Below are 14362 nucleotides of genomic sequence, written 5' to 3'. Positions count from 1 at the left end.
CCCCCTGGCCCCGCAGGCTGTCCGGGCGGGGTGCGGGCAGCCGGGCAGTGCCCGCCTCGGCGGCCGCTCCCGCTCCGCCCCGCGGTGCGCCTGGGAGCGGCGGGCACGGCCGGCGGGGTGAGTGCGAGCGGCACCGCGGGACCCCACCTCTGCCGGGCGGGAACAGGGCCCGGGCCCCGCGGGCGGCTCCGGGGGCAGCACCGGGCGTGGGGGCGCGGGGGCTCCCACTGTCCTGCGGCATCCCGCCCGTTCCCAGCCGTCCTTCAGGGCTGCACAGAGCCCGCGGCCGCTGCTCCAGCTCCCTCCTATCTTTAGTCCTGCCGGGACAGCGGAAAGCGCTCCGCCCGCCCCGGGCAGGGAGAACTTCCCGGGACACCGCGCTCGGGGGCGGGTGGCCGGGGCACAGAAGGGGGAGCTGGCCCGGCGGTGCCGGAGCAGTGTGGGAGCATTGCCCCTCGCAATGAGGGGCGGCGTGAAGAGGTCTGAGATCACAGCCTTGGCTCTTTGCAGAGTCAGCAGAGTGAAGAGTGAAGAGTTGGCAAAGCACTGAAGGAGACTGAAGAAAGAAAGGGTAAATTTACATTCATGGGTAACTCCAAAGTTCATAGTTGACAATTTATAGCTCTGTTACATTAAATGAGATTTTTACTGAGATAATCTCATCAATGATAATTGCTTAGTATAATTGCAGAAGTGGCAGAATTTGCAGGCTAAAAGATACCTTTCCACTCACACAGCTGCATTCTTAAATTATCAAGACTTTGGCTTTAAATATTGAACATTGAACAGGAGTAACAGCTGGTTACTCATTTGTTTAAGTGTTAGCATACTTGGTATGCCAGAAATGTTTTCTTATTGACAAGATTATATAGAAATTAAACATCCTTCTGAATAACACAGGGAGAAGCTAAAAGACTTCTGCATGTGTGAGTGGTTATCTTTAGCCAAATCCTTCATCAAGTGGGAAAACAGCATATAATTGAGCCAATCAATTCCTGGTTTTTAGAAAAAAAGGTATAATGGATCACTTCAGATCATGTCCTTTTGGTTCTCTTTGCTTTTGTAGGGCATGGAGAGTCAGGAACTGCCTTATGTGCTAGTTGACTGTATAGGAGGGAGGCTTGGAGTATATGAAGACCATCTTGGATTTCTGAAAAAACATTTTCATCTCATCACCATGAAAGAATATCTTGAAAACAAGACACTTCTCAGCAAAAAGATCAGAGCTATCTATGTGTGGTATCACAAACCAGCTATTAATGAAGAGCTGCTCCAGAGCTTGCCTAACTTGAAGGTAGTTGCAAGTGCAGGAGTGGGAATAGATCACTTGGATCTGAAACTCCTCTCCAGCTATGGTGTGAAGGTGTCCAATACTCCATTTATTGTTTCCACTGACACTGCAGACATGGGGATGGCTTTGATGCTGGCATCTTCCAGGAGACTTGTGGAAGGTAATAACTTAAATGATCTTAATTTTTATCATAGAAAAGATGACTTCAAAACATGCAGAAAATGTGTGCTGATGCAAAAGTAAGCTTAACACTAGAAATATGGGAAATAGGGGCAAAGGAAGAAGTTAAGACAAATCTGTCTCATTGACAATAACTGGGATCCTATTTCCAAAGTGGCATATTGGCAAGGTAGAGTTGTTCCTTCTTTGGACAACTCTAAATTCAGGCCTCTTCTCCCTCAGCCAACAGCCACTTATTCATTGTACTTGTTCATTGCAGTCTTGCTTTTCAGGTTGCAATAAAAGGGGATTAAAAGAATGTATTCTCAAGGAGGTTTGAAGACTGTCTTTGCCAAGCTGCCATGTATCTGAGTCATTATGAACAAGAAATCTGCCCACCATGCTCTGTGTTTCTTTTCCCTGCCAACCTTGGTGTATCTGCAAGGAGGCTGGGAATCAGAAGCCCTTACTGCTGCTTTGGCCTAACCTTCCTTGCTTCCTTTCTTGCCAAAGAGAAGCTGGGTATGTTTCTCTCCTGAGCAAGAAATCAGTGTCAGCAGTCCTGTGTACAGTGCAGCATTACTCACTTATTGTCCAGAAACAATACAATACATGACAATACATTACTGCTCCTGTGCTTCTGCCTAGTCCTATGATAAAAAGTGTGTGTGGGGGGGGAGGGAAGTAACCAGATGATGGAACATCCTTTAGATTACATAACTCTTCTTTTGCTCTTCCAAGGCCATGAGATGGCAGTCTCCCCTGACACAGAGTATTTCCCCGTTGACTGGCTGGGGGTTGAGGTTTCTGGAGCAACCCTGGGAATCCTGGGAATGGGCAAAATTGGTTACAAAGTGGCTGAAAGAGCCAAAGCCTTTGAAATGAAGATTTTGTACCACAACAGAAATCAGAGGTAAAGCTTGTTGCAGTTCTAAGGCAACTCTATTTTGTCACTCTTTTTATGTGTTATTTGTACTTTTCATTGTGCTTTCACTTTATACAGTGCTCTTTATTTTAAGTGGAAAAGTACATACACATATTCCAAGATGGTAATTAATTTCCCAATTTATACAGAAAGAAAGTCAGGAAGGAATGGGAGAGATATAGCTCACTGTTCTCCCTGTTAGTTGGGGCTCCTGACTTCCTCCTGCCATGGTGGTGACATTGCAATGGACTGGAAAGGAGGAAACTGGGAGGACTTAACTCCTGTGATTTAGGTGAGAGAGGGATTCAGGCAGAGACATCTCAACCTTCCAAAGCCATGTGATAATATAGGGCCAGACTTGCCAATCTGTTTGCTGTCTTCTAGGTGAGGTGTATGTGCCCTGTGCCCCTGTGCTCCCATCAGGCCCATTCCATTCTTTTCTTTTGTGGGAACTTGATGAGAGCCAGCCAACCTCATCCTGATACAGATCGAGTGTGCCAGCAGGTTCTGCAGCATGTGGTTTCAGTGAATCAGCACTGATGCACAGCACAATCAGGCTGTTGCTGACATAGATTTGGGAAGATTTAATCCCTGCCCTGTCTTGTCTGTTTCCTCAGTAATTTTCACATTACTTACTTAAATTACTTTATTTTCACAAGACATCAGTCTTGCTTTTGGGTAGGAAAAGAATTCCTAGCACAGAAATTGTGACAAAAATGCATTTGGTTTATCATTTATTCAATGCATTTATGTGATACCCATTTCTTACTTTCCATCCCCACCATACTGCACATTTGTGTACAGTTCACTTGGTATTGTGGGAAATAGCTTGATCTTTTTTTTACTGAGTTTCAGACAAGCAGCTAACTGCTTTGAACTACACAGCAAAGATAAAGATACATTTAAAGATAAAGAAACATTTAAAGATAAAAATACATTTAAAGATAAAGAAACATTTTCTCTACTGGTGATTTGATATTTCCCTTGTTTCTTGCTACTGCAGTTTAATTTTGGGATTTTTTCCTTCAGAAAAAAGGAAGAAGAAAGTGCTGTTGGAGCTGTTTACTGTAAGAAGATAGATGATTTGCTCCAGCAGTCAGATTTTGTATTATTAGCTGTGACCCTAACTCCACAGACACACAAACTGATTGGGAAGAGGGAGCTAGAGCTGATGAAACCCACTGCTACTCTTATTAATATCAGCAGAGGTAAGGTGCAGAATAAACAAAACTGCATTAATGTTTGGTGGCATGACAAGTCCTGGGAAAACCTCCAATATAGAGGCTGTCCCTCTGAAATTTTCCGTAAATTTTCTGATTATTAGTTTATTTAGACACCCATGGTCATATCTCAATAAAATATTTAAGTGTTCCCATGATAATGAGAAAGTAGATCTCTGAAATGTTAGTGACCTTGGAGTGTTAGAAGTCCATGTGTATCTATATATCTCCTACTTAAGCTTTTTATTTATTTAATGCAATGTTGTTGCTCACACACATTAGGGTGGCACAGCCTACCCTGACAGCTGGCACTGTTTCATTCTGCTAATTCCCCGATGCACATACCCAGACTTCCCACTCCCACTCCACCACACTCCACTGCTGCTTCTGCACTGTGACCATGGCCTGCCCTGCTGTTTGCCTCACCACTTCACCCAAAAGAATACTGAGACGACATGAAAATGAATATCTCCTTCTTACTGTAACCCAGGTCTAATAGTGGATCAGGATGCTTTGGTGGAAGCCCTTCAAAACAAAGTTATTAAGGCAGCTGCTCTGGATGTGACATATCCTGAACCTTTGCCAAGGTAGGACATGTATTTTTGTTAAAAATAAAAGGGTGTATGTGTGATGTTCAAACTGAGTAAGATTTTGTGAGCATGTGAGAAGTTGCATAATTTTGTTAGTAGGAGTATATGAGGTACGTGCACTGGTCCTACTGAAACTTTGTCCCTAATCCTGTTTCAGCCAAATAAAATTCACACTTACTCATTTGGAGGATTTGTTGCATAAAACCCCACCAAGCTAGGCAGCATTTTGAAGTCCTCTGAATATACATGGGTCATGCAATTAGGTTTTGTTTTATTTTTAATTATTATTTTCCCTGGCGGCCTGCAATACTGATGAAATACTGATGAGTGTGCTGAGAGTGACTAGTTCAGCATTTCTTTTCCTCTCCCAGGGATCACCCCTTGTTAAAGCTGAAGAATGTTATAATAACTCCTCACATTGGAAGTGCCACCAAGAAGACGCGCTGGGTTATGATGGAGGAAATGGCAGAGAGCATAGAGGCAGGCCTGGCGGGTCTTCCTATCCCTCGTGAGGTGCTGCCCTGAGCAGCTTGCATTTAGGATTAATGGTGTAATTACTTCGTGTAATTTCGTGTTATGCAGATAAAATATATAAATCACGGGTTCAATTTATTTAATATCCAGCAGCAGTTCTGTGTGGAAAACTGCAGTGTTTTGTCTTGATCTTCAAGGAAACTGGAAACTCTGGAAAACTCCAGAGCACCGAGTCTTGCCTCAATGTTATTTACTTTCCTCGCATCCCCTTACAGCTGTCCGCCGATGCAGCAGCGAAGTGAAGGACATGTAAATGGTGTTTTAAGAGGGACCGCCCGGCACAGCCACAAGCGCGGCCGGCGTGTCGGGGCGGCTCCAGCAGCAATCCCGGCCCTTGGGTGGGTGCTCCCGCCGCGGGCCGGAGAAGGAGCCAGGGTCTGAGTGTGTGAGAGCCCCGCCCAACCTGAGAGCGGCTCGGCTTCTCTCCCTCCTTCCCTCTCTCCTTCCTTCCTTCCCTCTCCGGGACCGGCCGGGACACCCGCAGCCGCGGGGCCGGGCCTCCGTGCCGGCAGGGGGAGCCGCAGCCGGAGCCTGAGGCACAGCCGGAGCTGGAGGTGGGAGCTCCCCGGGCCGGGCCGGGCCGGGCCGCGGGCCAGGGCAGCAATGTGGGGTGCCCGGGTGGCCGTGGTGCCGCTGTGCTGCCGGGCCCTGCGCAGCTCCGCAGCCCTGGGCGGCTCCAGGAATTTGCTTCGGAAAATGCTCCGCAAGAATAAGTAGGTGTGGGGCCCTGCCGGGGTGGGCTGTGGGCGCTGGGGCAAGGGAAGTCAGAGGGCTGTGGGGCTCGGGCGCTCCCGCGGCCTTGGCACCGCGGAGGAAAGAGAGACACCGACCCCGAGCCACCGATCTGAGCTGGTCGGCAGCGGCTGAACATGTGCCCAGGCGGCCAAGAACGCCAATGGCCCTGGTCTCTACCAGCAGTAGTGTGTCCTGCAGGACCGGGCCACTGATCGTCTCTCGGTGCTCGGTGCTCTCAGTGGGGCCACACCTCGGGTGCTATGTCCAATTCTGGGCCCCTCTGTGCAGGAAAGACATCGAGGTGCTGGAGCATGTCCAGTGAAGGGCAGCAGTGAAGAGTCTGGAGCACAAGTCCTGTGAGGAGCACCTGAGGGAGCTGGGGGTGTTCAGCCTGGGGAAAAAGAGACTCAGGGGGGACCTTACCACTCTACAACTGCCTTAAAGGAGGGTGTAGCCAGGTGGGAGTCGGTCTCTTCTCCCAGGAAACAAGTGGCAGGACGAGAGGAAATGGCCTCAAGTTGCACTAAGGGACATTTAGATTGTATATTGGGAGAAAACTCTTCGCTGAAAGGGAAGAATGGTCAAGCAATAGAACAGGATCCAGGGAAGTGGTGTAATCACTGTCTCAGGAAGTGTTCAGAAAACGTGTAGAAGTGGTGCTTAGAGATATGGTTTAGTGCTGGACTTGTCAGTGCTGGGTTAACCATAGGATTTGATGATCATAGCCCTGTTTTCGAACCTTAATGATTCTCTGAATCTAAAGAAACCTGAGAGCTGTTCTTTTCCACCCCCTTCCCATCTATGTGCAGCTTCAGCTGTGGGTGGGAAGCATTGCTCCGTGCACCCCAGCTGTGAGGAGAGCTACTTCTCTGAAAACCTGGGTGTTGTGGTGTCCTTTCAGGCAGGTGGAATATTAATTACACAGAGAATCCTTATTTCTCTGAGCTACTGAAAGATAAGGCTGATTTCCTTTCCTTTTCCCAAAAGAAAGAAGTACTGGTATGACAGCCCTACCCTGGGATCACAAACGGTAAGTGCAAGTTCTGAAGGCAATATGTTTATTTGTGCCAGGAGGAACAGACTTGTGTTTCTGCCATTGATTCTAACTTTAAAGCATTTTCTGATGGAGAAATAGCAGGATTTTGTGAACAAAGAGTAGGGCTTCAGTCTGACTGTGACAGGATTGCCATTTGGCTTCATCCTTTGCAGCATCAATGCTCTCTTGCACACTCCTGAGTACTGATTCAGATTAAAACTTCTATTCATAGAAGTTAGTTTAATGAAACTTTTTTAATGTTTGTTTTTCAAACAAGCAAAACTTTTCAGTCAATGCATGCTGTATTTGAGAAAACAGATCTATGGAGCTTCATAACTTGCTACAAAATACAAAAAGAACTTTAGAAACTTTGACTGTAGTACATGAATGTCAAAGATTTTGTGAACAGAAGTATTCTGTATTGAAACACTTGATATGTAGGACCTATATAAAGCCATCACAGCTGCAATAATGAAATAAGAGCATACTTAGTAAAGTGCATGAAACTGTATATAGTTTCCTAATACAAGTGTGTAACTACTATTTAATGTGTTGTTTGTTTCTTTTTATAGTTGTATAAACCAACCAAGTTGGACTTTTTAAAGAAAAATGACCTTACAAAAACAAGGAGAGAAGACAATATGCGCTGCAGAGTCTTGAATGGGCTTATTCATAAAGCTATGTTAGAGATGGCCACTACCTGTGAAGTCAGTCAGGAATTTTATGATCTCAAGCTGGAAATCTGCAAGGCAAGTGCCAAGGCTACAGCTTGTGCTGAGCCACTCTGATTACGTTGTGAGGTTGGCATGGACGTGCCAAAGGAGCTCCCCTGCATGTTGTGATGTGTGCCAAGAGGAGTTTTACTGTATTGCTTCTGATGTGGCAGAGTGCAGCAACATCTTGCACTGGAGTACACACGAGCAGAGCTTTGCCACTGTAGTGCCTGACTTTTGCCTGACCTTTGCCACTCTAATGCAAATGCAACTCAGGCCAATTCAATGATGATTCTCCTGATATGACTTTTTTTCTATTACTCAGACATAAACTCTTTGTCTTGCCCTTTCAGAAGGAGGAGCATGGTTTTACCAACGTAAGTGTATCTTTCCAAGAGTCTGTTCTTCTTGTAGCTGTGTGAGAGTTGTCACCTGCTTGTGTCACTCCCCAGCAATGTTACTGGCAGAAGACCTAAGTGATGCATGAGATTAATTAAAAAAAAAGGGCAAGCCTAAGAAAATGTCATTGTCAAGCCAGATCTGAGAAAGAATTGAGATTTGTATGTAATTGTATCTAGTGGTGTCATAATTTGTGGATTTGAAAGGGATGTTAGAGTTCTGATACAGGAACTAAGTCAGTCTCTGCATTCTTTTTTGTTGTCTGCAATTTTTATCATCTACATTTGCTGTTCTATAAAGATTAAATTATACCAGTGTTTAGCTTAAAAGCTTGGTGGACTTAACTTTGATATTAGAAGCATGGAAAATGATACCTCATAGCTGCATCTATGAGGTAAAGGGTTGTCATTCATTACTAAAATAGATGTTTTTTCCAGCTGAATTAATTCTATTGTCAGACAAGTGTTCAAAACTACATGGGCAAGATGAGTCTTTTGGCTGTATATGTGCAGCGCCCTTCACAGAGTATTTCTGTCTCTCTAGAGCTTGTCTCAGATCACATGTCTGCATGTAAAAATGCTGGCTGTTGTGGGCAAGACAGTTCTTTCAGGAGGCATTGCTGTAAGTTAAACAACTTATAACGTGAGAGATGGAAAGAAACAACCTTCTTCCCAATACAATACAGATTTTATAGCTGCACAGTGTTTGCACTGCACAGGGACATGGCTGGGTGTAGATCAGTCCTGATTTACTCATGAGCTGATTCTGGTCTGATATCATCACTTCCATTATCAAAAGACATTTTCTATTAGGCCCTCTGCAATCCATCACAGACTTCATTGTATATGAGGTTTGTGTGTATATATATCATCTTAAAAAGAGATTTTCCTTCTCTCTAGGTGTCCCTGTCATCCAACTTTTCAGCGTGCCGTGTGTACTGGAACCCTGCTTCCACTGTGGAGAAGGACAGTTACATTGAAAGTGTGCTGCGAAAGAGTGCTCCACGTATACGGTACTGCTGTGGGATAGACAGGCCACCTCCTGTGGCCATTTCTTCAGTACTTCTGACAGTCTAGACCTGACCTATTGGGATGCCTTAGGTTTTTAGATACTTGGAGTATCTAAAAGAGAGCATCTCATCATCTCTGTGATGAGCCTCACAGGGAAGGGTGGCTGTGTCAGACCAGCTGTGTGATCTTTTGCTGGAGCATAGCTGGCTTTTTTGGCTTCTGTGCTTTCCCAGGGCAGGAGTGGGCCAAGCAGAAAGCAAGAGGAGTGTGGCACAGGTCTCACTCCAGTGTCCTGGTGGTGGTGGCTTACTACAGCGGATCCACGATGTAACGCACAACAGAACTCCCTTCTGGTCATCAGACATCAGACTCGTTTATCCCATTCCAAACTCCTGGGTCGAGACAGCTCATTGGTCTATCTCTGAACCAATAAGATGCCTGCATCCTAGGAGAGCTCCCTTTAGCTGTGAGCTTCTGTCAGTCAGCCCAGAGGCTGCTCCCTGGAGCTGAACTGCACTGCTTATTGTGACTTGATTAATACTACTGCAACAGTGGCTGGCCAGGCTGTGCGGGACAGGAGCCCAGGATGGGATGCTGTACAGGGAACTGACAGCTGCAAGGATCTCCTTGCAGATTCACTGGGCAGTTCTGATTGCTGGGGATGATTTAGGCCTCCAGAAAGGGATGACTGTTATTACAGTAGTTCTTCACAATACTGATACCAAAAAATCCCCCAAACTGAGAATGCTACCGTGTATTCGGATGCTTTTCCCCATTTTTCCAACACGGAGTCCGGTGATGTTTCATGGTATCATTGAGATTTTTGTCTCTTCTTCCCTTTCCTTGGCTTTCCCTCTGCTATCCAGGCAGTTTGTGGGAAGTTAAGGACTTCACCCATGTGGCAGGTGGCATAGACCCATACTTGTGAAACTATTTCCTTTCTCCCTGTTTCCATAAGCTGTGTAATTCCTGTTCCAGCACAATGCTCTCTTCTACTCCACAGCTTCCACTCTTTAAGAAGGAAAGTTGGGAAGAAGAGAAGGGGACCCCTGTCAATCATTCCTGCAGCTAGCATGTAGGATAAGTTGTCTTGCCCTGTTCTGAGGGCTGTATTCCCCCACTGCTCTTATCCCTACAGAGGGGATAAGGATACCAAATGAAGTGGGGAAAGAATCTGTGCCAGACTATGTACACAGATATGGACAAACCTAATATCATCAATACTCAGCTGGACCTGCAGCCAGGAGTTTTTGTATGCTGTGCATTCGAAGTTGGGGTTCTGCAGTGATGTATTGCTTAGCATCAACCTGGATAGCTCCTCATCAGACTGGAAGTTTTACAAGCCATATCTTTAAATGTGCAGTACTGCTGGATTTGATTTAACACCTTTTACTTGTCCGGCAGATGATTACTGATACTCATGCTGGTGAATGCTGTGTTTTTGCCAGGTATCTTCTGAAGAGTCAGCAGATTGTAGGAAATGTACCCCCAGTAATATTTATAAAAGACAAAGAAGCTGCAGCTGTAAAAGAGGTAAATCTAATCTTTGACTCAATGTACAAATATAGACTTAGCAGAGAGCTGATAATTTAGTTGCTCTACCAATTTTCATTAAAAATCAGTCTTTCTCTATAGTTGAAAAATCATTTTAACAAATAATCTTGAGTAAGATTGTTGCCTATATAATATGTAGAAGAATTGTAGTATCATTAAGCCAGTGAAGAATTTTTAAAGTATAGGCCAGTGAAGAATTTTTAAAGAATTAAATTACCATTTTAAGGATAATATAGGGCTGCCTGGTGTACATAATTATAGAAATGAGGTTGGAGGAGCTGCTTTCCACAGTTTAAATGTTATGTGCTTTTAAGATTCAATTGAAAAATTGAATTTTTTAATTTTTATTTTTCCCCATATCTTTTTCCATCTGTGAATTGTTAAAATGTTTGTAGGGAAGTGCAAATCTTTGCATAGGGGATGTAGGCTTATTCATACTACATTTTTTTCCTTAACTTTTAAAATTGTCTTTACCATTTCACATTTTCTGTCAAGGTGTTGATAGCTTTAACTAGTTGAAATATTACTAGAATGCTGATGTTTCCTGGGAATTTGCTGTCATTGGACTGTGAAGCGAGATCTCTTAACATAGTGAGATTTCCAGAAGAGAAAGATGACACCAATGAGTAGAATTTGATGAGAAATGTCTCCTCAAGCTGTGGATGTGAACAGAAGTTGAAAAGAACAGGTTCATGTTTCTGTGCCCTGAAGTGCCTTATTATTTATAATAGTGTTGCTGTTACAGCCAATTACTCTTAGACCCTTATGGGCTCCTGCAGTGTGCATGAGCAGAGCTGGAAGGGATAAAAAGAATTTCAGATTCTCTAGAAATGCAATGAGCTGCTTGAACTTTCTGTGATCAGAAAAGTTCTGAGTTTCACAGAAGATAAGTAAAAACCCTCTTTATATCACTTCTGTCAGGGAATGACACTGGGGAGCAGATAGATGGATCATTTTCTCCCACTTCACAGTTCATCAGATTTATGTCAATCACAGATTCAAGTAACACACTGAACTTGGTTTTTAAGTATTGTAAGTAAAGGGAAAAAATTAAACTCCTAGAATAACTCAATGAATTAGAAGGGAATTAATGTAAAGAAAAGCTGAAATGAAATTTCAAACAAGAGAAAATTTTCACAATTACATATAGTCTGTGAGCACAGCATATAATAATGCATTAATAATACATTAATAATTTGTAGCATTTACTGGTTAGATGCCATGTTAAAAGGATTTGGGACCTCCATAGTTGCCTGTAAGAGAAATGCAAACTTGCAGAAAGGGAGAAGAGGTGAAAAAAAATCTAAGTGTAAGGATGTTATGCAAAAGGATTTGCAAGACTGAGGTAAGAAGAAATAAACCAAAAAAGGTCAAACAATCCCTAGCCAAGGGTTCATAATGCACATAAGGCAAAAAACTTTGTAGGAATCTCTGGATTCACTAGTTGACAAAAACATCCCAGGAAAGAAGTATAAGCAATTCCATGTAAAGAAAGAAAAGGCTGTTTTAAAATGGTTTTGCTAAGTAGTCCAAACATAGAATTGTTTGTTGGATACTTGTCTGTTTCTTATGTAGAGGGAACAAAGTAGATAAACAGTGTAGATTTAAACAAAGTAGATTTAAATATCTGTGGCCTTCATGTGTTTACAGGTGGAGGACTTACTGGCAATTGCTGATTTTGGACCTCCAGAAGAAGAAGAATCATCTCAAAATGATTCAAGGTGGGTCTTTTTGGTTCAGAATTGTAGGACTGTCTGTTTCCATCTCTGCTGGCCAACTTAATTTGGGTATTATTTGACATAAGAGAAAGTATATTTTAATTAGATGTGTACATTGTTACTCACAGACCTGATACTTGTTCTGGTATTAATATCTTTGTTTTTATGAGCAAAATATATGTAGAACTTCTAAGATTTACAGACTTGATGTGTTGATGATAATCAAAATTTTAAAAATGCTCTGCAGCAGTAATGTTTGTTTTTGCTGGCAGTCGTCTCATGAGGATGAAAATGGCATTTACCAGTACTGCTCTACTTGTCCACTTTGTTCTGATACAAGTTTGGTTTATTATATATGGATTGCAAGTTTACTGACAAATCTCCCTAAATTGATTTAACATTCTTCTGTGAGGAATTTTTAACCATTGAGAGATAGGGCTGAACAACCTATTGGAATAGTGGTTCTGTGTACTGGATGCTCTCAAAGCCAACAGCCTTTGCACCTGTGTGTTGTAGTCTGTTGGTAGAAATGCCTTCTGTGCCTCAGCATCTCACAGGATGGTCCATCAGGTGTGAATCAGAAATAGCTTCCTGTGGGAAGTCATTCCTGTGACAGATCTCCCAAAGCGTACCTAACACCTTCCTCCGTGTCTTGGGGAAATGGTCAAGTCCATCAGAAGGTGTCACATCACTCTGATGTGTTTTAGACAGAGGCTGCTGCTTCTCACTTCTTGGAAGAGCTGGGAGAAGTCTTGAGTTCCTTGGGTCTCCCAGATACAGTGCTCACCTAGGTACATTTTTTCCCAGAGACTGGCAGTTTCATCTGGCATGTTGCTTTATTGGCTTTCTCCCATTAAATCTGTTGACACAAACTGTCCTTGCATACATGATATGGTGGTATCTCTTCCTTCATAACATAGGGAACACAGGGTGTTAATAAAGTTAAACTGAAAAGTCCAGTTTATTTCTGTGTTACTCAAGTTGTCAAAAATAGAAATATATGTGGGGGAAAACCCAAGCCAATATTTGTTTTCTTTCCCACAGTAAACTCTTCCCTTCAACAGCTCAATCTTCAGATTCACCCATACGGCCTAATCTGTTTGGTATTGATCATGAACTGCTGAATAAACAGATAATGGACTATAAAAAAATGAAAGTGTCAAGACATACACAAAACTTTGTCTGGACAGAGAAGCAGCAGCAGCAGCTTTCTAAGATTCAAAAGAAAATGAAAAAGAAAAAAGCAAGGAATCCTCCTGACGATGATGACGTTATGCCCCAGAAACACTTACTGGACAGATACGAAGCTGATTACTGGGATGATAACACTGAATCAGCCTCAGACTATGAGCTGCAGGATGAACTACAGGAAGAGGTGAATGAATTGGATGTGGATGATGACAAAACTTTAACTCAGCCTACTGGAAAAAGGAAATGAAGTGAAAAAGCCGCTCCCTTTGAAATGAAGGCTGCCAATCACAAAAAAAAAAGACTGCCACAGCTACTGAAAGATTCATTTTGTACATGTTTACCACTTCCTCATTCAAACGAATAGATTTGCCACGTGTGAGCATGTTTGCTAGCACAAAGTGTGTAAGAAAAACTGTCATTACTGACATGCTGTTAGGCAGCTTTCAAGCTGCTGCAGTTGAGGGACGTTCAAGCAGAAAGCAGTTTTGTAACAATAAAATATACATATTAGAGCACTGAGTTAAAACTTCTTGCAGTTGTGTTGATTATTTCCAATAAAATTATGGTTTCTATATTGCAATATTTCTTTTTTTAGTGACCGGTATAAAAGTTACCACTAAGTGATGGTACTTGTTATTCTGATATAAGGAAGGAAGAGGGAAGCAAAATAATGACAGTAGTGTTCAGCTTCATCACACAAAGACGAGGACAGGGTCTTCTCTAGAGGACCAGTCTAATGGGGGACACCTTCTACAAAAAACATCTCAATGATGGCCAATAAAGTTACAACCCTGAAAGAAAATAAATTTATAGTTGTGCAAGGGAAACTGCATCAGAAAAAAAATTGAGAACTGCTTTTCCATTGGGTCAAATCTGGCAAAAAATTGTGACTTAGAAAATGTATTAACAACTTGAAAAGCAGAGAAAGAGCAGCAGGGAAGAATGTTCCAGAAATTGAGATCTGAAAATGAATAGGGAATCATATAAAAAGAGAATAAAACTTTCTGACTCAAAGCACATAAAAAATAATCGCAAGAATGTATAAAGTCAGAAGGCTGCAAGCTTCAAAGAAATTACAATGAACAAGGTAGTAAAAGAGAATTCTACCAGAAATACAGAAAATTTAATTCCAGTAGTTAATGGGGAGGTAAAGAAAATCAACACAGGGGAGGTTGCCCTACAATACAGCGGAATCACAGAATGGTTTGGGTTGGAAGAGACCTTAAAGATCATCTAGACCCAAGCCCCTTGCCTGGGCAGGGACATCTTTCACTGGACCAGGTTGCT

General features: G+C 43.0%; 2 protein-coding genes across 5 annotated transcripts; both read left to right on the top strand.

Moving 5' to 3' along the window:
• LOC129126057 (putative 2-ketogluconate reductase) lies at positions 1–5432 on the top strand. 2 transcript variants are annotated; one of them, XM_054641784.2, is made up of 7 exons: positions 1–117; positions 511–571; positions 1067–1451; positions 2192–2363; positions 3405–3583; positions 4086–4182; positions 4557–5432. In XM_054641784.2, exons 3-7 carry the CDS (start codon positions 1070–1072, stop codon positions 4708–4710), a joined length of 984 nt encoding a protein of 327 aa, XP_054497759.1. In that variant the 5' UTR covers positions 1–117; positions 511–571; positions 1067–1069; the 3' UTR covers positions 4711–5432. The 2 variants fall into 2 exon arrangements, with proteins under 2 accessions (XP_054497759.1, XP_054497749.1); XM_054641774.2 differs by lacking the exon at positions 1–117 and having other exon boundaries at positions 243–571.
• RBFA (ribosome binding factor A) lies at positions 5286–13647 on the top strand. Of its 3 annotated transcripts, XM_077179824.1 has the most exons (8): positions 5298–5432; positions 6442–6484; positions 7063–7239; positions 7557–7580; positions 8502–8614; positions 10061–10145; positions 11817–11887; positions 12929–13647. In XM_077179824.1, exons 1-8 carry the CDS (start codon positions 5323–5325, stop codon positions 13320–13322), a joined length of 1017 nt encoding a protein of 338 aa, XP_077035939.1. In that variant the 5' UTR covers positions 5298–5322; the 3' UTR covers positions 13323–13647. The 3 variants fall into 3 exon arrangements, with proteins under 3 accessions (XP_077035946.1, XP_077035939.1, XP_054499799.1); XM_077179831.1 differs by lacking the exon at positions 6442–6484 and having other exon boundaries at positions 5286–5432; XM_054643824.2 differs by lacking the exon at positions 7557–7580.
• Positions 13648–14362: the final 715 nt, after the last annotated feature.

Source organism: Agelaius phoeniceus, chromosome 1 (genome assembly GCF_051311805.1).
Source record: "Agelaius phoeniceus isolate bAgePho1 chromosome 1, bAgePho1.hap1, whole genome shotgun sequence".
Lineage (NCBI taxonomy): Eukaryota > Metazoa > Chordata > Aves > Passeriformes > Icteridae > Agelaius > Agelaius phoeniceus.
Note: the sequence above shows the minus strand (reverse complement) of the source record. Positions and strands in the feature narration are given on the sequence as shown.